Below are 24,644 nucleotides of genomic sequence, written 5' to 3'. Positions count from 1 at the left end.
TTAGGTTTACTATTATTGATTAATTTTTATTTTATTTTTACTGTTATTTTAGAAATATGAATTTTCAACTGGATTATTTTGTGTTTTCAATAAAAATATGTTGGATTTTAAAAAATAAATCAGTAAATTTAGAAAAAGTAAGAGAAAACATTTCTACGCTTGAATGTTCAATTTTTTCATTTAAAAAAAAAAAAAAAGAATCGTAGCCTCCAACTCCTATAAATAGGAGGCTAGGTAATAGTTAGAAGAGATCAAACAATCTCCCTGTAAATTTTCCGATATCAATAAAATGTTTTGTTTTCTAAATTTCTCTTGTTTTTCTTTTTGAAAGGCATGGAAAGGCTGATCCTAAGTTAGTATAGAAAACTATTGTGCTTGCAGTCTGACCGTCTTGATTGCTGTTTCCTTGCCCTCTGCACACCCATGGTATCATGATAAATTTCAGTCGTGATTTCCAACTAGACTTATTATTATTTTATTTTAGATGTCACCATTATTTTAAGGTTATGGTTTCGAATGCTATACTGTTATAAGCAAAAGATGTAATGATTTGAAGAAGAAAAAAAAGAATAAGAAAAGAAGAAAGACAAATTAACAAATAACAAATAAGAAAAATTCATTTTACAAAATGTATAAAATGCTACATGTATTTTTTTCTTGGCCTACTTTCTAATTTACATACACTACAAACAGAGTAAAGTCACTCTCTGTTTACCCTAAAAAGAGTACAGTTAAAGAATACGTGAATTGATTTCTTATAAATAATGAATGAATAGCTGATAACAAGTAAGAAAATCAAGTCAATAAGTCGATATAAAGCAGTAATGAAATAATTGAGTCTGGGCTTGTATGATCCTCAGAGAGAATTCTTTGATAAGTTTTCCTCCGGTGGAACACTTGCACGCTTTAGCCTTGAGAAATAAGTGTTCATCCGGAACAAAAGAATGGTAAAAATATGCAAATTATAAAGACTGGATTGTATAAATTATTGTAAGAAATTGTCTTTTGATGCCTTGTACAGTGGGCTACTAGGCTCCTTTTATAGTTGCAATCCTCAACATTGAGCTGCAGATCAATTCTAATAATGAGTAATAATAGACAATAAATGCTACTTTAATTCTAAAGCGTAACGTTTGCTACGAATCTAGACCGGCCATGTAACGTTAATCTTCCATAAATGACCCGAACCAACTAGTCCGGAAGGGTTGCTCCGGGTTTATTCGGGACTTCTTGTTCCGACCAAACAAAATGACTAAGCAACGTTTTAACTCCAACTGCCACGTGTTCCATTCCCATCATGCCACGTGTTAAGCTATATTTTGCTATGTATACGCTCTCAACTGTCACTTTGCATTATAAGGTGGGGCTTTAGATAAAGAAAATTATAGAAAGTAACAACAACACTTCATAATTTAAGATTCAACTTAGCTTGAATAGTTTAGAAAAGTTTTAAGTATTAACTCAACAAAGAATGTATCACAAATCATGAAAATGACAGAGCCATAATTTTTATTAAGGGACTTCAAAATTAATATGAAGAAGTAAACACACAAAAAACTCAAGGGAATTCAACATCTTCTGTATATACATAAAAATACAATTTTAACCTTATATAAATAATGTAATTTCCACCGAACGAGATTTGAATGAACCCCCTTGCTCTCACCTGGCTCCGCCGCTTATACTCCATGAAGTTTTATTTCAGTTTACTAACAGCAGAAGGCCAACGACATGTTGAATATCGTATAAAAGAAAACGGCATTAATCATGGAGTTTTCCTAATTTTCAAAAACGCAGATAACTCGTGGTTCATGGAGTTTTCTGACTAGAAAATTCAGCCTTTTCAGGTACTTGAATAGAAACTCCATATCTTATGGCTATTTCTGCATAACCCCACTACTATTGCCTAGTCTTTTATATCATAAATTACGTAGACTGAGAGAGTGTAAAAAAAGAAAGGATGATGTTGTGTTTGATGTAAAAATCCATTGTTGTAAACATTTTCGAATTAGTCGTGACTGATTATGTTGGTGATAATACAATTGAAAATACAATTACAATTGAAAAATAAAATGAAGAAATAAAAGCATCTTCAGGTTGAGGCGCGGATATCTCTCCCTCTTTAAGGAGATTCAAGCCCACTGCAGCAAATCTTTACCGGTCTAGCAGTAATCTTCCTGACCTGTCCCCTCCATGATACAATAGCCTGATCACGTCGTATAACTCAACAAACTCTGGACAAAATGTTGAGTCCAAAGCTCCACCAAAAGAACACCTTTCTTCAACTAAATAAAACTCTTTTTTTTTTTTCAACTCACTTTTCATGCACTTTATATTTTTCTCTACTCCCCAAAAGCTAAGGATGACTTCTATTTATAGGTAAAGAGATTCATTCTTGAAATGAATTGGATGAATAGTGGGAGAGTGAGGTAATAATGTAGGTAGATAATGAAAGAATTATGACATGAGTTACAAGAAATAAAAGAGGAAGAATATGGGTGAATTAATAAGATAACGGTGACGTAAGTTACCAAGAAAATTAAGACCACATTCATCCTTTTTAATGGCCGCAAACGTATGACGGTAAATGGAGCATTGAGGTTCTTGAATAGCCACTTTAATATAATTATTATAATATTAAAATGCTCAAAATGTCCTTCAATCCCCCACTCATTTTAATATTAATATAAGAGAGTTCATCAGCTGAAGGTAGATTATTATGTATAGTGAAGGTGTACTTTGCATTGAACCTTTACTTAGTAAAACAGTAATTTTTACTCCAGATCGTCGTAGTCGTCTCAGACTTGAACGATGACTACTTAAGGGAAATCAAGAATTACCGCTTACACATAATAATCAAGGTGTTGACATGAGCTTTAACAGCCTGCAAATTACGGCCTTGTGCTATCCCAGTTTTCATGAGTGCTTCTGAGAATAAGCCCAATTCTCATAGGAAGTGGCCTACTTCCACACTCGCATAGGTAAAATCTGTCAAGGGTGCTTTTGCAACTTCAACACCTCACTCATACGAGCTACAGAATTTCATTAAGAGTTTATAAACTCAACCTCCATAAATCGTCACAGAATAATGCAATCACACCATAGGGAGGGAATAAATAAAATAGTGCATTTTCTCAACAAGTCATCATATGATTTGTTTTTCCCATTGAACCTAATTATAGGATCTCTAGTCTCCAGGTTGGGCTTCCTCATATACGACTTATGAATTTATGGGTTTCAATCCCATCCCCCTCGATGTGCTCCAGACCCTTTCTCTTGCCAAAACCTTGGTTAGTGGATCTGCAAGATTATCACAAGATTTGACATAATCAGCATTAATGGTACCACTTGTCAAATATGATCTCACAGTAATGTGTTTTCTCCTTATAGGTCTGGATTTACCGTTTAATAACAGTTTTGAACTCTACCAACTACAGTGGTGCTATCAAAATGTATTAAAATAGGAGCAATTGATTTTTCAAAATAAGGTATTTGAAATAATAAATCCCTCAACCAATTCGCTTCTTCACTAGTTGAAGCTAAAGCAATTAGTTCAGCCTCCATATTAGAGTTAGCAATAACAGTTTGTTTTTTGTTTTTTTATTTCCAACAAATAGCAACGCCTCCCAAAGTAAAAATATAGCCGGTGGTAGAACATGAATCACCAGATAAAGTGTTCCAATCTGCATCAGAAAAGTCTTCAAGTACAGCAGGATATTTTTTTATAAAACAAGCCATAAGCTTTTGTCATAATTAAATATTTCATAACTCTCGTTATGACATGCCAATGTTCATTACCTGGCTTACTTGTGAACCTGCTAAGTACTCCAACTGCATACGCAGTATCAAGCCGAGTGCAGTCACATATCTCAAACTTCCAATTAAGCTAGCATATTTCTTTTGATTTATAACATCATTTTCACTTTGAACAGGAAACAAGTGAACACTTGAATCAAAAGGAGTTACGACATGCTTGCAATCAAGAAAGTTATATTTTTTCAAAATTTTCTCAACATAATGTGACTGGTCAAGAAAAATTCCATCACATGTTTCAATAATTTTTATTCCAAGAATAAAATTTGCCTCACCAGGATCTTTTATATCAAAATGACTTCTACGAATATTTTTAGTTTCACCAATAACATTCATGTTAGAGCCAAAGATCAATAAATCATCAACATAGAGGCGATCAATAAACATGTGAATTATTCCAAGACTTATGATAGATGCACTTATCCCACTCGTTTGTTTTAAAACCATTTTCAATCATTCAGGAATCAAACTTCTCATGCCATTGCTTTGGTGCATGTTTCAAGCCATATAGGGATTAGTAAGTTTACACACTTTGCTTTCTTGGCCTACTTCAACAAAACCTTGAGGTTGTTCCATATAAATCTCCTCATTTAGGTCCCCATTTTTAAAAGCAGTTTTTACATCCATTTGATGAATATGCAAATAAAAAATTGCAGCAATAGCAATTAAAAGTCTTATGGATGTAATTCTAGTTACTGGAGAAAAAGTATCAAAAAATTATAGGCCTTCTAGTTGTTTAAAACCCTTAGAAACTAGTCTAACCTAGTATTTATCAACAGAACCATCCAATTTTAACTTTTTTTTAGGACCTATTTGCACCCAATTGTTTTACAACCCGGTGGTAAATTAACTAACTTCCAAGTTTTATTAGAAATTAGTGATTCCATTTCATCATTTACAACTTCTTTCCAAAAAATAGCATCATGTGAAGATAAAGCTTCTTGTAAAGTGAGAGGGTCATCTCCAACATTAAAAACACAAAAATCAGGACCAAATCTTTTTCTACTCTAGCTCTTTTACTTCTTCTTAACTCAAAATCATCAATTTCTCTATTTTTCAAAACAGAAGTAGAAGAACTAGGTAGTGACAAAATATTTTCGTTAGTACTATGAACCCCACTATTTTTAGAATCAAATGGAAATTTATTTTCATGAAAAATAGCATCACGTGATTCTATTATTATTATTTTATCTTCAAGACTAAAAAATCTATAGGCTGTACTATTTGAAGCATAACCAAGAAAAGCACAAGTAGTAACTTTTTTACCCAACTTAGAAATTTTGGGATCCATTAACCTCACATAGGCTAAACAACTCCAAACTCTTAGATATCCCAAATTTGGCTTGTGACCTTTCCACAACTCAAATGGTGTTAATTTCTTCTTTTTATGGGGCGCACGATTCAACACAGAACAAGCAGTCAAAATAGGTTCACCCCAAAAATTTAGAGGTGCAATTGACTCAATTAGCATGCCATTTGTTAACTCAACCAAAGTTCTATTTTTTCTCTTTGCTACACCATTAGACGCAGGAGAATAAGGTGGAGTAGTTTCATGAATTATTCCCAATGATCTAACAAAATAATTAAACTCATATTCACGGCCTGTATCACTTCTAATTCTTTTTATTTTTCTACCAAACTGATTTTCAACTTCATGGAGATAATTTTAAATTTTTCGAAAGCACACTTTTATTTTTCATCAAGAAAACATATGCATACTTAGAAAAATCATCAATAAAAGTGCTAAAATATCTATTTCCTCCACGAGTTAAAATTCCTCCAAGTTCACAAATATCAGTATGAACTAACTCTAACAATTCAGTTTTTCTTTCAACTTGAAAGTGAGTTTTTTTTTTTTTGTAATTTTGGCTTTACTACAAGCCTCACATTTTCCAAAATCCTTTTTAATCATTGCGATTAATCCTAAACTACTCATGATTCTCACATAAGATTATTAATATGACACAAACGAGCATGCCAAAAATTAGCATACTCAGAATTAGTAATTTTATTCATCTCAACATTCAACTTGAACATCCCATCACAAGCATACCCTTTTCCCAAAAAATACCTTTCTTCACTATTACATATTGATCAGACTTAATAATTTATTTGAAGCCTGCTTTATTAAGAAGAACACTAGACATCAAATTTTTTCTCATGGAAGGAGTAAAAAGTACATCTTTTAATATTAGTACCCTTCTAGAAGTGGAGCTCAACTCGACATCTCCCTTTCCAAGCACTTGAGTGGTGCGAGAATCACCAAGCATGATGGTCTTGGGCTCTTCAAAAGGAGTATACACTTTGAACCAATATTTATCATAGCAGACATAACGGTTTGCACTAGAATCAGCCCACCATCCATCAACATTTTCAACCATATTTATGTCTGTTATCACCGCCGCAAGTGGCTCTTTGGTAACGTTCGCCTGAGGTGTAGGACCATTGTATACAAGGAAAAAAATAGCTTGACACGTGGTATGATGAGAGAGGAACACGTGATAGGTGAAGTCGAATAGTGCAGTGATGATTGATTTGACCGGGAGAAGCGACCCCGTATGGAGCCGAATAATATCAATCGAATCAGTTGGTACGGGTCATTTAAGAAGAACTAAAATTACATAACCGGTCCGGATTCGAAGCTGACTTTACGTTTCTGAATAAACAATAGCATTTATTGATTATTATTGCTCATTATTAGGATAGATTTACACCTCAAGGTTGATGCTTTACAACTATAAAAGGAGCCTAAAAGCATCGCAATACAATTTCTTATACTCATTTATATAATTCAGTTTCAATTTCAAAGAAAAATTGTTCTGTTGTTATTCTTTTGTTCCGAATTAATATTCAATCTTCAAGGCTAAGTGTTCCACCGAAGAAAAACTTATCAAAGGATTCTCTCCGAAGCTCATTCGGCCTAGGCTTATTTATCGCTTGCTTATCTTATATTTACCTGATTTCATAATTATGCTGTCATTATTTTCGACTTGCTTATAACAAATCAATTCACGTATCCTTTAAACTACTAACAAATTTAACTATACCTTTTTTTTGGGGTAAATAGTTTGGCGCCCACCGTGGGGATAAGGATAATTGTGATATTATTTTGTTGCTCTAAACTGCCTTACTAATCACTTTCAATTATGTGAAATCAGGTAATCTAGGTTATGGCAAACATTGGAAATCAAAGCTGATGGTGTGTTGAACAATGTCAATACACAAGAGATAGATCCGGAAACAAGAGAGGTCAGGGTAAGGAATGATCAGTCCTTGACTTCCCCTCAGGGATCCCAACACAGGAAATAATTTGACTCTCAATGACTAGAAGGACGTGGAAGAAGAAGTGAGAGCTGCTGATCCGAGGTTGGCAAAGATTCTTGACTTGCTGGAAAAGTAACAAAAGGCTATTGCTGATTTGCAAGCAGGTAGGACTAATGTCGGAACAAATTTGATGAATACTACTGTGGATTGCGGAGAAGGCAACGGCAGCAATCGAGTTGGCAGTGAAGCACTTGACGTTATGCAGTATCTAGAGGCCCTTTCCAGTCGGCTAGAGAAAAATGACAAAGAACTAAATAGCCGACTGGACCGGAATGAAAAAGATAGATCAAATTCCAAGGGCACCGCCCGTGTTAAAAGGGGCAGATTCGAAGAGATATGTTCAGTTAGCGTTTCCACCAAGTGCAGCGCCTAAATTGATCCCAAAGAGGTTCAAAATACCATATGTACTAAAGTATGATGGGACCACAGATCCTCAAGAGCACGTGACTTCATACACATGTGCTATTAAAGGAAATGATATGCAGCCGGATGAGATATAGTCCGTTTTACTTAAGAAGTTCGGTGAAGCGTTGTCCAAGGGGGCGATGACATGGTTTTCACTGCTTCCTTAGCATTCTATTCATTCCTTCAAAATGCTTGTGGATGCCTTTATCAAGGCACACACTGGGGCAAAGAAAGTGTCTGCAAGAAAAGCGGATATATTTAATATAGCCCAAGACGACGCAGAATTGCTTCGGGAATTTGTCATAAGATTCCAAAAGGAACGTATGCTGCTACCAGCTGTCACCAAGGGGTTGAACCCTAAAAGTTCAAGCGCCTCATTGAAATTGAAAGAAAACATATTGGAATTCCCCGCCGCAACATGGGCGGATGTTCACAATAGGTAAAAATCAAAGATTCGAGTGAAAGATGATCAGTTTGGGTTACCAGCTAGATCAGCTTGCCGGAATCGGAATCAAGATACACCCAGGAGAAATACTGATTCTCAGTCCAGGTTTGGAAAAGAAAGGTATCAACCATATGGACACCAAGAGAGGTTCCGTTCTAGACAGGAACGGAGCTGTAACAATCAATTCGTGAGACCAATTCCTGACAAAAAGGTGATCTGGCCCAAAGTAGACGAGAATTGCAATCCAAATCCATGACAGTTGATTCAGTTACAAGCAATATTGAAAATTTGAGGTTGTCGAAATATAATTTCAATATTGACTTAGCTGAGTTGGTGGCGGCTATAAGTAAAATTGAAAGTACGAAACGGCCCAAATCGATGCGATCAAATCCCAGTCAGAGAGATTTGAGCTTATTTTGCGATTATCATGGAACTTATATGCACCGGACCACCGATTGTCGACACCTCAGGGATGAGGTTGCACGACTTTTGAAAGATGATCATTTAAGAGAATTCTTGACTGGTCAGGCCAAGGATAACTATGGAAGAAATAGAGATCCGATCAAGCAAGAGGTTCAGGTTGAGCCGTGTCATATGATTAACATGATAATTGATGAACCCATGAACACTGAGCCGCCTCTCCCTATCAAAAGGGATGAGTTGTCAGGGGCGTACCACCAAAGAACCCAGAGTCTTGAGCAGAATTATGTATTGCCAGTTGCTGATAAGAAAGCAAATGAGACCTCACCTCGCTCCGATGCTCTGGTCATTTCTGCTATGATTAATCATCATAGGATTACAGATGTTGTGGTCGATCCAAGAATTTCAGCCAACGTCATTCAGAGGGGGGGGGGGGGTCATCGAACAGTTGTCAATGATGGGTGAGCTCGAGCCACTCATAAAAATATCCGGTGGATTGGTTGGAGCGAACAGAATAGTGAAGGGATTGATAGAGCTATCTGTTGTAACAGGAGGTGGGGAGCATAATACATTGTTTTATGTTATAAACGGAAGCATGGAGTGTAAAGTTACTTTGGGCAAGCCATGGATTCGAGATACAGAGGCGGTACTTTCAAAATTGCGCAAACATGTAGAGTTTTCGACACCGGATGGATTTGAGTGCATCCCGGGAACTGTTTATGGTGAATGGAAGGTCCAGTGTTAAAATAATTATAGAGTAAAAAAAAAAAGGGTGAACAAGAATTACTTGACCAGGTAATGCATATGGGTTAAATTCAGAAGGTAAATTAGAAAGAATCCCGAAGCAAAAGGCGGTAATAGGATCCTGAAAAACTTATGAAAAGTTTTGCTGAAGAGGAAGTTTGCATCATGTGGTGAAAAGCAGAGCTGTTCAAGGTATGCTATTATTTTGAGTAAGTTTTTTTTTTTTTTTTTTTTTTTTTTTTTTTTTTTTTAATTCTAACATTTGATGTAGTAAAAGATGGTTTCCGACGAGGAAAATGAAGTAGGGAAAAGCACATGGAGGTTACCGGGTGAATTTTGAAAACACATGATGCACTCTTTTTCCCTTCGACCGGTTTTTATCGCTAAAAAAGAAAAAATGGTTTTTCGTGCAAGACTTTCATGAAACGTGTTACTTTGAATGAGTAATTGGAGTGGTCGATTGCTAAGGGCAGCAGAGCATCAGAGATTGTTGAAGTGGTATTAAGTCGAGAAGATGATCCCTAACAAGATATTGGGGGACTGGCGAAGAAAGGGTCATTTGGAGCAACAACTTTCAAGTCAAAGAGCTGGAACATTTGTATTAAGCTTAATATTGTAGTACTGGGGACTGTTGGCCAAGCTTTGAGCCGATTAGCCCAAAAATCTGGGTAATTTGGTTAACTTACTCCCGATAGTTCAATGTACAACAAAAAGAGAAATTTATCAGTCAAATAGACTCTTTCTCTTCAAATATATTATGATTGAGAGTTGTATATATATTTGAATGAAACACAAATTAGAAGCTTATACTTAAGCAAGAATGCCCAAATGAATTGGAGACGTCTAATTAATTAGCATAACTATAAGGCGTTATTCATAAAAAAAAAATTTAGTCAGAAGGATAATCACCGACCAATATAGCAAATGTATAGTTTTGGAGGTACTTAAACCCGAATAAATTGATTATCCATTCGGAAGCATTTAACCCCAATGGCAATACTTAAGCGTTCGGGAGAATATGGCCCGGATAAAATTATTCAAAATAAGCATACGAAAGCTATTCACCTAAATAAAAAGAAGGGACACACATGTGTATTTAAAGTTTGGAATGAAGGCTCCATCAAATTAAAATAACTGAAGATTAGAAGTCATTCTTAATGTCAAAAATAAGTTGGAAGTTCTTATTTATCTTCTGAAACAAGGCAACCGGGCAGAGGTGGAGCCAGGATCCGAAGCTTGTGGGTTTCGGGGTTCTAATTCTTTAAAGTTACTGGGTTCTTAATTAATCATTTGTACATATTTGAATTTTTTGTAATACAAATATATGGTTCGGACAAAAGCTACTGGGTTCGGCCGAACCCACACCCAAAGGGTTGGCTCCGCCCCTGCAACTGGGTAAGTCTTGTATGTTCAAACCTTTTTTTTAGTGCAACTTGTTTTGTTGATACACTAAGGTAGAAAATAGCTACCATAGGAATAAAACTTAAAGGATGCTTGCTCGGTCAAACATTATGTTTTTACAATAAAGAAACAGTGTTTCAGAGAAGTCATAATTAATAAATGACTGGAAGTTGAGAATACACTTTTTAAAAGATCAAAGGTGCGACAAAAGCCTTAGATAAGATCAGCAACAAAAAAATTGCAGCAAATTAGTAGTCTCGAACAAATCACTATTCAGAGCATCCACTGTTCTTATCAAAGTTGCAGTGACTGGAAGATAAGCCATGGGCTTCTTCTTCAAATCCCTCTGAAGCTTTCTGCGAGGACGAGCAGAGAAGAGCTTAAGAAGTTCATCAGTACACATATCAAGAAGAGCATCAAGATCCACTCCTCTATAACTGAATTACTTAAAACGTTCTCTTCTTTGGCTGCTACCCGGCAACATCACCTTCAATTTCTATTATGGTTGGTGTGAGATTTTGGTAGAAGTGCCAGTAGGAATGAATGTAGCTAAAGTGAAAAATAAAAAAAGGAGAGAGTGATAATGAAAGCCCGAAAGCAAAGAAATTTCAAGGTTGATGAAAATGTCTCTGTTAAAAGATACAAAATCACGTCATTCATTAAAAACTGAGGATACGTCCAAAGATCGAAAAAACCGACCCCATCATATTATAAACCCGCGAAAGGGACCGGCATGCCTGGTCCCATGGTCCCCCCAGGTTAAAATTCAAAACTTGGTAAAATTTCACAAAAGTAAACTATTGTCCAAATAAAAGGGGGGGGGGGGGGGGGGGAGGGGAGCTTATAACAACGACTCTACTACAAAAGTTAAGAGTAAATACAAGGGCTAAGTGTCTGGAGCAGCTCTTGCAGCAGGTGAAGGGTCAGAATCCTCACTCCCCAAATCATTTCCTCGGTGGCCTAGATATCTTCGACAACGAGTTCAGCAATTTCCAAGTCAATTTCCACCTAAAGCAATGATGTGGGAAGGTCAAAATCATGTGCACTAGCCTCTTTAAGTGTATTTCTCCGAATTTCTAAGATGGCCAAATCACGACGGAGTTGTAATTTTTGGCATCGGGCTTGGAGGCGATCCTTAGAAACTTCAACATTAGCGAGTTGGCTCTGAGCGTTGTCCAAATCATTCTCTAACCTAGCTGCTTTGTTCTGAAGACCAACACGGGATGAAGTCGGAATTTGAAGAAATTCCTCCCGATTTCTTAGAGAATTATTTACATCTTCCAAGCGCACTCGTAAATAGGCCAGGAGAGAATCAGAATCTCGAACTGCAGCTTGGAGCCTCTCTACTTCGACCCTCAGGCGGTCATTATCTTCTTGAAGTTTCATTTCACCACGGGAAGGAGCAATGGTCCATGCAAGGTCAGCAGTGGAAGTAGCAGCCACATGACCCTAGAAAAAGGGTAATCAAAAGATGAACTAGAGACACAGGGGACTTGTAAAGAAATTTGTAGGAAACGGAGAATGAATACCTGAAGGAATAAATTGGATAGGTGAGAAAGTGAAGATTCCAAGCTGACAACTGGAAGTTTGGGATGTGGGGATGAGCCCGAAGTTCCAGCCTCAACGGTGGAGCAACGCTCCTTTGTGATGGTTCACAAGTGGTGACATCAGGGTTTTTCGAACAAATTTCGGTGGGATGAACCTTGGGTTCCCCGAAGGCTTTGCTGGAGCCATTGGGCAAGAGATCCCTAGGATCACCTGCCTGTTGCTGCTCATCGTCGTTATCAATATAAACCACCCTGTGATGAGCATCATGTTGAGCTTTACTTTATGCTTCAATATGCCTACGACTGGTCCGCACTCTGGAGCTAATTCATAATGGATGAGACGTGGATGCTTCTTTTGGCGTACGTTTCATCTGGAGAAAGAAGCGTTAACAATGTTTGACAAAGCTACTATTCGAGTAGGGACTCTTGGGGTAGTAGACTTTCTCACAGGAAGGCCTACATGAAACAGATGAGTGAAAAGAAGAGAAGAGGCATGAAGTTATACGTAGTTAATAAAATTTAGCTTTGCTCACCGTGATTTGTTCCCCTCCACCAGTTGGAGGTCATAATTCTCCGATCGGGTCACATTGGGAGAGGCACATAGGAGAGCGACTACCCATTCGAAATTCCTTCTAAAGCCCCGGTTCAACAGGAGCGGCTGAAAAAAGAGTGGGGATGCAAAATAGGGTCTTGAACAAAATGAGGAATACACTTATAATATAACAAAAAATTATCCCTGTAAAGTACTTACGATTATTATTCCACGTTTCCAGAAACGGTTCGGGTGAAGAACGATAAAGTAGGATGGTTCGGATCATCACGAACCTATGAAGCCATCCTCGGTCAAAATTATCCTCTCGGATGATCAGGGTGCGTCTTCCATGAGGAAATAAGTGCACTAATCCTCCTCGAAAAACCCTAGAAGAATACCGGTGCCTCAGATGATCGAGAGAAAATGCAATTCCGGCTTGGTCGGCCAGAAGTTGGATACAATAGATTAAGCGCCAAACCTGGGGAGCAACTTGACCTATTCAAACCTGGTATCGACGGCAGAAGTCTTCAATGATCTCGGGAATGGAGAGTTTGAAACCTATCGCAAATGTATAGGTGTAAACCATAGAAAAACCCTCAATGTGGTGGTTCATCTTGTTTCGGGGTTAACGACAAAGACTATTAACTTCTGGGGTGAAGTTGAAATCCTCACGAACCTTGGGAATAATGTCAGCGGTTATGAAGGAACCAATTTCTTCAACTGATTGATAATGGTCAACGGCGCTAAAATCCTCGTGGTATTTGAACCCAGAGGGGAGAACATCGGCGGCATGAGAATTAAGATCAATCTCTTGACTTATGGGTGAGATTGGAGCTTTCCCAGAATGACGTTCAGGAGATGGAATGTTATCATGAGAAGATTGATTGGGAGAAGGGTGAGATGATGAGGCAGACATGGAGGAATCTTTTCAAGGAAAAACAATAAAGGAAGTGATGAAAATAAGAAGGGTTTTCAAGGAAGTTTACGAATAAATAAAGAAAAGATCTGATTGAATTTGGGTTTGGCCAATTTCCTTATTTATACACAACAAGGGAAGATGAATCGATCGGAATTCTAAGGGGCACTTCTTTTTATAAACTACAACTTTATATTAATCGTCATGACTGAAGGGTCGCCGACGTTCCGCAGTGGGAGCATTGAATCCTGATTTGACAGCTGTTTTTGAATGAACCATCTGAACAATTCGTTTTCCCGCCGTAAAGGAAGGGTGTTCTAGGTAACGTTTCAAATCCACTCCCCGGCCTCACTTTTTTCGACAAGGAAGTAGGGGGACTATCTGTATACATGAAAAAATATAGCTTGACACGTGGCATGATGAGAGAGGAACACGTGACAGGTGAAGTTGAATAGTGCAGTGACGATTGATTGGATTGGGAGAAGCGACCCTGTATGGAGCCGGATCATATCAATCGAAGCAGTTGGTACAGGTCATTAAGAAGAATTAACATTACATAACCGGTTCACATTCAAAGCTGACGTTACGTTTCTACATTAACAATAGCATTTATTGATTATTAGTGCTTATTACTAGGATAGATTTACAGCTCAAAACTGATGCTTTCCAACTATAAAAAGAGCCTAAAAGCTCAATGTAAGGGGATCGAAATACAATATCCTATACTCATTTATATAATTCAGTCTCTATTCCAAAGCAAAATTGTTCTATTGTTATTCTTTTGTTCCGTATTAATATTCAATCTTCAAGGCTAAGTGTTCCACCGGAGAAAAACTTATCAAAGGACTCTCTCCGAAGCTCATTCGGCCCAAGCTTATTTATCGTTTTTTATCTTATATTTATCTGATTCATTATTATACTGTCATTATTTTCTACTTGCTTATAACAAATCAATTCAGGTATCCATTAAACCACTAAAGAATTTAACTTTACCTTTTTTGGGGTAAACAACCACGGTTCCGAAACTTGCAAAATCGAGCAATATGCTCACTCTTGCCACAGACAAAGCATGGTCCTCCATTTTGTACTAGTTGATTTTGTGCTTGGTTATTACCCAAATTATTTTTCTCGGGAGGTCTACCATGATTTTTCTTGAATGATTTCTTCTTAGGTTTCAAAGAAGTAATTTTGTGAACATTAGGAGCAACATTATTTGAAGTAATTACATTTACCTTGTTTGTGACGAGATGCAAGATGCTCTCTTCCGGTTGCAAAAGTGCATCTTGACCCCTTGCATCTTCTTCCATGCGGATTTCGCATAATCAACGTCTCAAGTGTAGTTTCTTTTTGTTTGTGGCGCATAGTTTTTTAAATTCCTTCCATGCAGGTGGAAGTTTATCTATTATGCCACAAATAACAAGGTTATCTCCAATTCTTCTCGGACCTGAGCTCTCCAACGATCATTATAATATCTTGAGCTTGGTTTACCACTGATTTGTTGTCGACCATTTGGAAATGAAAAAATCTACTAGCAGCATATTTTTCGCTCCAACCTCCTCGGTATCATATTTACTCTGCAATGCTTTCCAAATTTTCTTCGCACTAGAGTAAGTTCTATCGTAATAATCATAAAAATTATTAGATAGACAATTAAGTAGATAATACCGACACTTGTATGAATCCTCATCGTATTTTTTAACTTTTTCTTGAAGTGAAATAAGTTCTTCATCATTCATGGAAGAGTTGTCTACTTTTTTTGGACTCTTCTCAGTTAACACATAAGAAACATTGAGAGACTTAAGTAGAAAAGTACTTTACCCTTCCATCTCTTGAAATGAGTACCGTTGAACCAAAATGACTTTTTAGGATCTCCCACTTTGACATCCGCAGATTTTTCAATTGTAGCCATTGAATATGCTTAAAATTGTTGGTGATAATACAATTGAAAATACAATTACAATTGAAAAATAATATGAAGAAATAAAAGTATCTTCAAGTTGAGGCGTGGATATCTCGCTCTCTTTAAGGAGATTCAAGCCCACTGCTGCAAATCTTTACTGGTCCAGCAGTAATCTTCCTGACTTGTCCCCTCCAGGATACAACAGCCCGATCATGTCATGTAACTCAACAAACTCTGCACAAGATGTTGAGTCCAAAGCTCCACCAAAAGAACACCTTCCTTCAACTAAATAAAACTTTTTTTTTTTAACTCACTTTTCATGCGGGGCCGGCTTCAGGGGGAAGCCACTAAAGCAATTGCTTTAGCCCCCCCCCCCCCCCAACAAATTGAGGGCCCCAAAATTTTATTTATAGGAGTATATTATAAAATTATTGAATAAAAGAGACTAAATTTTATATTTCTTTTAAGAATGACATTTTTCATATTTGAGAAAAATCTAATTTTAAACTTTTCGTTTTAACTTATGAGATGATTTATAGCTACAACATTTCTATAACTTATTTTGGATCACAATTTTCAAGAATCGTTCTTTAATCTTCATTTTGTTCCTAGCCAAACATCTTCGCATGAGTTAGAGAGTAATAAATGTTATGCGATATATAAAAATGAACAATTTGATGACGACTTTGATAATTTTAAAAAGATGAAGTCTCTTGTAGAGTTGAGTATTTCTTATAAATAGTGGATTAAACCTTTTTTTACTTCAAAATAGATTGAATTATTCCAAATGTATGAAATTACTTTGACATCTACTTAGTGGTACAAAATTGAGATTCTTAGATTGTGTGAATTTATAAATATATTATCGTAACAACCAATATATGTTTCTTATACAAATATTCATTTAAATTTGAGTGGATAGAGTTTACTAAATATCTCTAATGGTCGAAGGTAGCATATAACAGAGAATATTAATATAGGTAGGTATAAGATGATCCATATACCGTCTTTACAAAACAAAGAGAAAGAATTAGAATAAAACTATATAAAATTTTATTAAATAAATTTAAGGCCTGTTACAAAGATTTGGCTTTAGGCCATAGATATCGTTGAGCCACCTGTGTTTTCATGCACTCTATATTTTTCTCTACTCACCAAAATCTAAGAATGACTTCTATTTATAGATAAAGAGATTCATTCTTGAAATGAATAGTGAGAGAGTGGGGTAATAATGTAGGTAGATAATGGAAGAATTATGACATGAGTTGCAAGAAATAAAAGAGGAAGAATGTGGATGAATTAATATGACAATGGCGAGGTAAGTTACAAAGAAAATTAAGACCACATCATCCTTTTTAATGGCCACAATCGTATGATGGTAAATGCAGCATTGAGGTTCTTGAATAGCCACTTTAATATACTTATTATAATATTAAAATGCTCAAAATGTCCTTCAGTACTTTTTCTGACCAAAAAAAAAGTTGTTCATGCATCGTAGTTATACCAGAGGTCAGGAAAGGTATATAAAACAATTTAATGTTTCGTCTACGGATAATAACATTCCATCGCCAGATGTTTGAATCAATACTTCACTTGTCAAAAGTATTGTAAGAATTGTTTTCTTATATGGCACTAGGCCAAAACACTACAGGAAATAATAATTTTTTCAAAATGCTAGTATAATGTGGTTGTAGACAAGATAGTTGTCACCGATTAAAAGCATTCGATGATGGTTATTGTGCTGTCTCTTTTACTAATAACTTCAATTTGTTTTATGAAATTCATCAATAAAATCCCTATCGCTCAAAAAAAAAAAAAAAAAAAGAGGAAAAATAACACTCTATGTCTATTTGGAGAAAATATTTATCCGAAATGGCCCATATTTCTTGTCTTACCCGAAATGACCCTCTTATACATTATTATACACTTTTACGCAAGGTTAATACATTGTCTACAGTAAGTATATAATGTTGTATATCGTGCATATAAACACTGTTGCAAAACAAAGTTGGCTATGCGGATGTAAATTAAAAATATGGCTATGTGGATGTAATATTTTATGCTGGATTGTATATTATTGAAATTATTCTAAGAAAAAGACCTTGTCGATGATTAGCACTGTCACAACAATTTTTGCTGTACAAAGTATCTATCTTTGTTTCGTAATATGCATTTTGTCATATGAAATTAGCATTACATACGTAGTATGTTTACAATACTTTAGAAAAAAAAAAAAAAAACTATACTTTTATTATATATTCGCAAGTGAGACAATATGATCTATGAAACTGAAATTTGCCGATCATAGGCCAAGAATAACCTCGTAAGTTAAACTCATATATATATATATATATTTTAAACTCACTCCTAAGAAAGCGCCCATAATCGGTGCTACAAACCCTTGTGATGTGATTGTATACATGTATTATAATTGATAAGAATCTAAGTTAGTTGGACTCACTAAAAATGTTGTCAGACCCGTATTGAATTCTCCAAAAATGTACTGCTTTTAGAGTATCCGACATGCACCTGACTGTAATTTTGAAAAGTACAACAACATAGATAAGAATATAAGATCCACCTAGCCTTACATTTGCTCATAGCACTGGCTAACAATATGGTAGACATTTCTCATTCTCTATCATAATAACATTAACACTTTTCTTGTATTCTTACAGAAAACTACAAACATATATGTACACATTTCATTAAAGTATTTGGTTGTCTCCTCTATACCCAAAATCATATATGGTAGACCATTCCTACCTCTAAAGTAGAAGCATGAGGTACAGTTAATGCATAAGTGATTGCTCTACTATTCCTTCTAAGAAACTCATAACCATAATTTATAATTACTTTCCTGAATAAGCTAGATCCTTGTTTAGCTTGCACATAGTAATGCCCCAATATGTAAGCTATTCCTGCTTCCCTAGCTTCCATCAGTACCCGCAACTCCTCGTGGGCCCCTCTGTCAATCTTCGGAGTTTCTGGTATGACAAACTTTACCCTCTTTTTTGGCTTCGTTATCGGTGAAGCATGTATTTCTCTAAGTTCCGATGTTCCAACCGAGTCACTTTTCACTTCATCGTCCTCACGGAGTTCAACTGTAGATGCTTGAGTTGAAGGGGTTCCAACAACAGTCATGTCCCCCAAATCCTTATTTCCCGTCCGTATAAACTCAGCTATGCTACATACAAGATCATCCTCAAACTGGGAATCATCCTTGTGAGCATCGCGATAACCATATCTAACAATGCACCTATAGACGTGGCACTCTCTAGGGCCAACATATCCAACAAGGAACCGTTCCTCGTGTCTAATGTGAGGAGTAGGGACAAATTTGACACAAACGAAAACCAAGACCTGGTGGAATGCTGGAAGATTGGTAACAAAGTGTGAGAAGATTGCTGGGATTCCGGACACAACGTCAGTGTGTATGACACCAATGCCACGGACCCTTACAATGCCTAGGCTAGGGCATAGTTGAAGTAGCCAGTCAACTGAGACCTTATTATGAACATCAAATTCATATTTTTTCAGTGAACCATAGTGCCAAATGCACATTACTATCATGAAAACAAAAGCCATGGCAATAGGCACCCATGCTCCTTCCAAAAATTTAATCAAAGAAGCAGAGAAATATAAAGCCTCAATTGACCCAAAAAAGATCACAAAGCAGATTGCAAGGAGAACACTCTGGTGCCAGCACAAAACAATTACCAGTGACATCAAGCAAGTGGTAACCAGCATGACAGTTATGATTGCCAAACCTGATGTAAAGAGAATTTTGTGATGAGCTCAGTAATGAAGTTCAACCAGCCTAGACATTTTAAAATGATGCTCGTCTACGATATCTTTGACCACTTCACAAACGAGTAAAAAAATTTATAAATAAATGAGTATTTATGCACATACGGAGAAATCAGAGCACAATGAAACATGAAAACGGGGCCAAGTCCCTGGGTCCTTGAAATACAGTGCAATAAATTTCACTTAGCTGTATGATTGTATCAAGCGCAAAGAACACTGAGAAGGGATAATAAACTTTAATAGTAAACCCTGAGTGACTCCAATTAAAAAAGGGCTTTTTTCATTTTTGGCCCATCGGCCAAAATTAATTACGGACGCTAGCAAAATATACAAGGCATATACACTGATTGTGTATATCATATGTATATTTATGTATACAATATGTATAGTATATGTATATTGATACTTAATATACAGAGCCTATACATTTTCTGACTCTTATTCATTTGAGTGGTCCAAAAATGTAATTATCCCATTAAAAACAGAAGGCATTTGAAGTTTTCAACTGAATCAAAGCAGGATAAAAGGGTTTCCACCCAAAAGATTTTTACTATCCTTGTTGAATAAGATTATATCCATACCTGCAGCATTTCCCATCCTTTTGGTGTCTCTGAAACCAATAGTAACAGCCAGGCATAGTAGCATTAAGGTCCAGTTTATCTCCGGGATGTAAATCTGACCATGTATTGTTGACGATGTATGAAGTATTTTGACTCTTGGGAAGCATCCGAGAGCGGAGCATTGCTTAATAATTGAAAAGGTTCCAGTGATAATGGCTTGGCTCCCAACTACTGCAGCCAGTACAGCAATCACCAGAACCGGCCATCTTAATTTCTCTGAAGCAATAGTCTGAGATGTCAATCATTAGCTGAATTTGCCGAATCTATCATTCTCTTAGTAAAAGTGAACATACCAGGTACAGAAACATAGAAGCCAATCTGATAGTCACTCTCCATAACATGATGACGCGACAGATAAGCAGCTTGCCCCATGTATGCAAGAATAAGTGACGGATAAATTATGGAGGTAAAAGCAATCTGCACAAGGGAACTAGTCTCTTAGACAATGGTACGGCCTCACTGTTAGAGTTGAGTGCATATGTGAACTAGTCAAATTCCATCAGCAAAGACCTTAAAGCTCTATCACAGTTGAAAGAACAGGACGCCTATATTGTTGGGATTGAAATAATCAGGGTGCTATGCGGAAGCTAACAATTGCAAACATTGACCGATGACAAATCGGAAACAAAGGAAAAGTATAGTAAAAGATGCATAATATTTTAATACGTTGTGGTTTGGCCAATTGACCTACATATGAGAAGCCTAATATAAGAAAAAGCATAAAATTATATAGAGAAGTGAATAATCTCCCCCTAAACAAGACTCTTTAGTGGCTACATTGAGGATGCTATTGTGTTCTTGTGGGAAGGAAGGATAGTCAATTTATAGAAGCACAAAGCCTTTTCCCCTAAGAAAGGGGTTGCCCAAATATGAAAGATTTATATTTTCCTTTTGGGAAAAGTAAAAATCAATTATAGTAAAATCCAAATAAGGTAGGAAAATCAGGGCAAACTCTTAACATATCAACGATTGATAAACACATACCTTTATTGACAACTGGGAGAAGTGCCCAAGATCAGCAAACATTGCTTCTGAACCTGAAAGAATGAGTTTAGTACTAAGTGATCATATTATCATAATACTGAGAGAAGTAATAGATATCTATTCATTTAAGAGACACAGCTACGTAGTTGCCTGTTATGCACAAAAGGATTCCTCCCAAGGACATCCAGCCTCTTGTTTGAGTTTTCTTCAGGAATTTGTACATGTAATAAGGAGACAGTGCTCGATACACATGAGGGTTCCAGTGTAGTATATTATATACACCTATAGCACTGATACACAGAAGCCATGCCACGACAACAGGTGCAAACAGAAATCCAACCCTGTGGGTGCCATAATGTTGAAGGGCAAACAAGGCTATCAGTACAATACAAGCAACTGGAACTTCCACATCTGCAAAATTTCATATAATAGGAGAAAGGATAGCAAGTCATTTTGGGTGGAGGTATTAAGAATTCAATTCTATTAGAAATCCTTAATATGATTGGGAATACAATAAATAAGCAGTGAACTAATCCCCATTCTCTAAAATTTGTCAAATATTAGAACTCCTCTCGAGATATCAAGCTGATAAAATGAGTACCTCAGAGATCAGTTCTATCTCACTATTATAAATGCAACTAGCATAAATCCCCATCAAGGGGGAGCAAGCAACCATAACTACCACAACACTGAGGTAAACACGCCTAAGCACAAAATGACTGACAAATCAGTGCTCAATTTTAACTTGTACTTTAACATTTTCCATTATACCATCCAGAGATATTTCTAACCAATGAAATTCAGTGAGGTCTAAATGACAATCACCACCTATAAATAGAAGAACCATTCTTCAATATTATTATTAGTTATAATAAAATAGCCTCCACCATCCCACGTGAGTCGTGAGGATGTCACCTTTTCATTTTAGTTTCTCAGCCACTAGATTTCTTTTATATATTCATTTAAGACGAGCCTTCCTATGGTTTAACAACACCAAAATTTGGCTTGGCTAACAAATAATTGTGGAGATCACGTTTGTCTGCTTGGGTGTGACAACGGCCCAATCTTATAGAACACAAAAGCACCAGAAGAGTCCAACTTTCCCATTCATCATAAAGGAAATGGGACAGCAATAGCTCTTCATCTATTACTTGATGACTTCTTTGTTTATAGCTTGCAATTTGATGATAGGAAGAATGGTCCCTTATGTGCCTTCAAGTCTGAGTCCATATGACTAATTACAAGTCCTATGAAAATTATACCAGCTTCTAATCTTCAACTCCTATTCTATTATGGTCGAACGAGATCAAAATCCTCAAGGTGTGTTTACACATGAAAATGTAACAGTTTGAACTTTCAAGGTGTGCCAAGTTCCACCTACAAATGTAGCAGTGAGCTATCTAATTTCAAAGACCAAACGCGTCCATTGTTGGCCATGATGTCAAATTTTCTTTTGAGTTTAAGCACAGAATAAAACTGCATATACCAGAAAAATCTCACACATCAAGGTTACGAATCTTACATTTGTGATGTTCTTTCGCCAAAGAGAGTTCAACACCAGAAACTGCTGAGAAAACTGCAGATAATCCCCAAGAAAATGTAAGCTTTCAGAAACTAATACTCTCTCCGTCTCAATTTGTTTGTCTTACTTTCTTTTTTAGTTTGTTTAAAAAAGAATGTCTCTTTCCTAATTTGGCAACTCTTTAATTCCAACATCCCACATGGCATGTTTAAAACCACAAGATTAAAGGGCATTTTGGTACATTATAAATATCTTTAGTTTAAGACCACGAGATTCAAAAGTCTCCTTTACTTTCTTTAACTTTGTGCCGATCCAAGCTAAGACAAACAAATTGAAACCGAACGAGCATCAAATTTTTGAGGTTACAACCAACAAACCAGAAAGCAGTAGCATACCTGAAATAGCAGGTGTCAGAATACCATCACCTATTACCATACAAGCTCCAATAAGAGCCAATAAAAGCAGAAATCTCTGTAATACTCTATATCTCTCCAGAGTTGATTTAACTTTTGCACCAAAAGTACTTATATCCTTCTTGTAGGTTGACAATTCTTGATCATCTGCTACTTGGAAACTAGGCAATGGATTCAATTTAGCATGTCTACATAGGAGTGAATAAAGAGCAAATGTACCTCCTTCACCATTATCATCAGCTTTAAGCACAATGAAAACATACTTCAATAGAGGAACCAAAGTCAACGTCCAAAATACAAATGACAAGACACCATATATTTCTTCATTTGTCTCTGAGTGTAAAATGTCTTCAGCAAAAGTACTCTTAAACACATAGAGTGGTGAGGTACTTAAATCCCCATAAACAACTCCCAAACTTTGATATGCCAATGTCAAGATTGTCCTCCAAGATTCTTTCTGCAACCCCAAAAAGTCAACAACACTTTTTATATGGAAGTACTAACAAACAGGAATTAGAAATGAATAAATTTTGTAGCTAAATAACAAAATACATCGCTAATTCGAAGAATTCTGTTAGCTACGAGCAATTTAGCGACAGATTGGTGAAGAACTTCGTAGCTAATTCCAGCTTTCTTATTATCTAAACCACTCAAAGAACTACATTAACACGTAAAAAGACTCACTTTTAAATGAACTAGCAGCGGATAATCAACAACACTTTTTATATGGAACAACTGAAGAAACAGGAATTAGCAATCGGCAAATTTGCAGCTAAACAACAAAATCCGTAGATTATCATTAAAAATTAAAAAAAATTAGCTACGAACAATTTAGCGACGGATTAGTGACGAATTCTGTAGCTTATTTCAGCTTTTTTATGATCTAAGCCACCAAAGAACTAAACATTAACACGTAAAAATACTCACCTTTACACGATTATGATAAAAGCTTGCTTCAAGATCCATGGCAGGTCCTTTCAAATTGGTAAAGATACCATTTCTATAACAAAATCACCAATTTTAACCAAACCCCATTTACGTTGCAAGAATAAAACTTGAAGCAAATATTGTAACACCTTCTCAGAAAGTTAACAAGATGTATATAACATACATAGAAAGTGATGGTTGATTGGTAGTAATCCACTTTGGCACAAATATGCAAAAAAAGACAGTTGGACAACTCTTTAGAATGTGCACAAACACGAAAAGCCGCACAGAAATTGATGTAAAAAGAAAATTGTACTATTCTCGTAAGACAAAAATAATATTTTCTGAAAGAAACCAAAGAAACAAGAAAGTGATATATATAGTTCTATAGTTGATGACTTTTTAATTAGAAGTTTGCGTTTGGAAGTAAGTTTACTGAAAATCAGTCTTTTTTTTGTTTTTAAATTTCTTGGTTTGTTGCTTTTGGGTGACTTAAGTACACTTGGCTGAAGCAGAGGGCAAAGATGTTTACGTGTGTTGTTATGCTAATATGCTAGGCAGACATATAGTCCAATTATAGATTCTTTTGTTGATCTTTCGAACTTTTTTAATTATTTCAGTGAATTCTGTATTTAAGCTAAGTTGACTTTTTTACGTCATGTAAGCAATGTGTTTTATGAATACATAGTATTTAGATGGGATTTCACGCAAGTTGTTACTGGAGATGCACGGATTTAGGATCTAGTATCTACTGTATATTACATGTCTTTAGACTATCATATACGTATCTCTTTCTTAGGTATCCTACTTCATTAACATGTCCACTAAGAAGGGTAAGGTGACTTTGAGGGGGGAAAAGTAATAAATGCTTCTGAAATATAACTACTCATTGGATCAAGTACTCTTTGTTTGACTAAGGCC

General features: G+C 36.1%; 2 protein-coding genes across 2 annotated transcripts; one reads left to right on the top strand and one right to left on the bottom strand.

The window, feature by feature from the left end:
* The first annotated feature begins 8,239 nt into the window (after positions 1–8,239).
* On the top strand, positions 8,240–8,872 carry LOC132061361 (uncharacterized). Its single transcript, XM_059454196.1, has one exon. The coding sequence runs from the start codon at positions 8,240–8,242 to the stop codon at positions 8,870–8,872; it is 633 nt and encodes a 210-aa protein (XP_059310179.1).
* A 9,216-nt stretch (positions 8,873–18,088) lies between these two features.
* On the bottom strand, positions 18,089–24,117 carry LOC132059760 (potassium transporter 6-like). Its single transcript, XM_059452533.1, has 8 exons — positions 23,724–24,117; positions 22,779–23,253; positions 22,384–22,437; positions 21,012–21,272; positions 20,862–20,914; positions 20,171–20,294; positions 19,839–20,093; positions 18,089–19,217 (listed from the first exon to the last, which is right to left on the bottom strand). Exons 1-8 carry the CDS (start codon positions 23,760–23,762, stop codon positions 18,190–18,192), a joined length of 2,289 nt encoding a protein of 762 aa, XP_059308516.1. The 5' UTR covers positions 23,763–24,117; the 3' UTR covers positions 18,089–18,189.
* Positions 24,118–24,644: the final 527 nt, after the last annotated feature.

This window comes from Lycium ferocissimum, chromosome 6 (genome assembly GCF_029784015.1).
Source record: "Lycium ferocissimum isolate CSIRO_LF1 chromosome 6, AGI_CSIRO_Lferr_CH_V1, whole genome shotgun sequence".
Taxonomy (NCBI): Eukaryota; Viridiplantae; Streptophyta; class Magnoliopsida; order Solanales; family Solanaceae; genus Lycium; species Lycium ferocissimum.
Note: the sequence above shows the minus strand (reverse complement) of the source record. Positions and strands in the feature narration are given on the sequence as shown.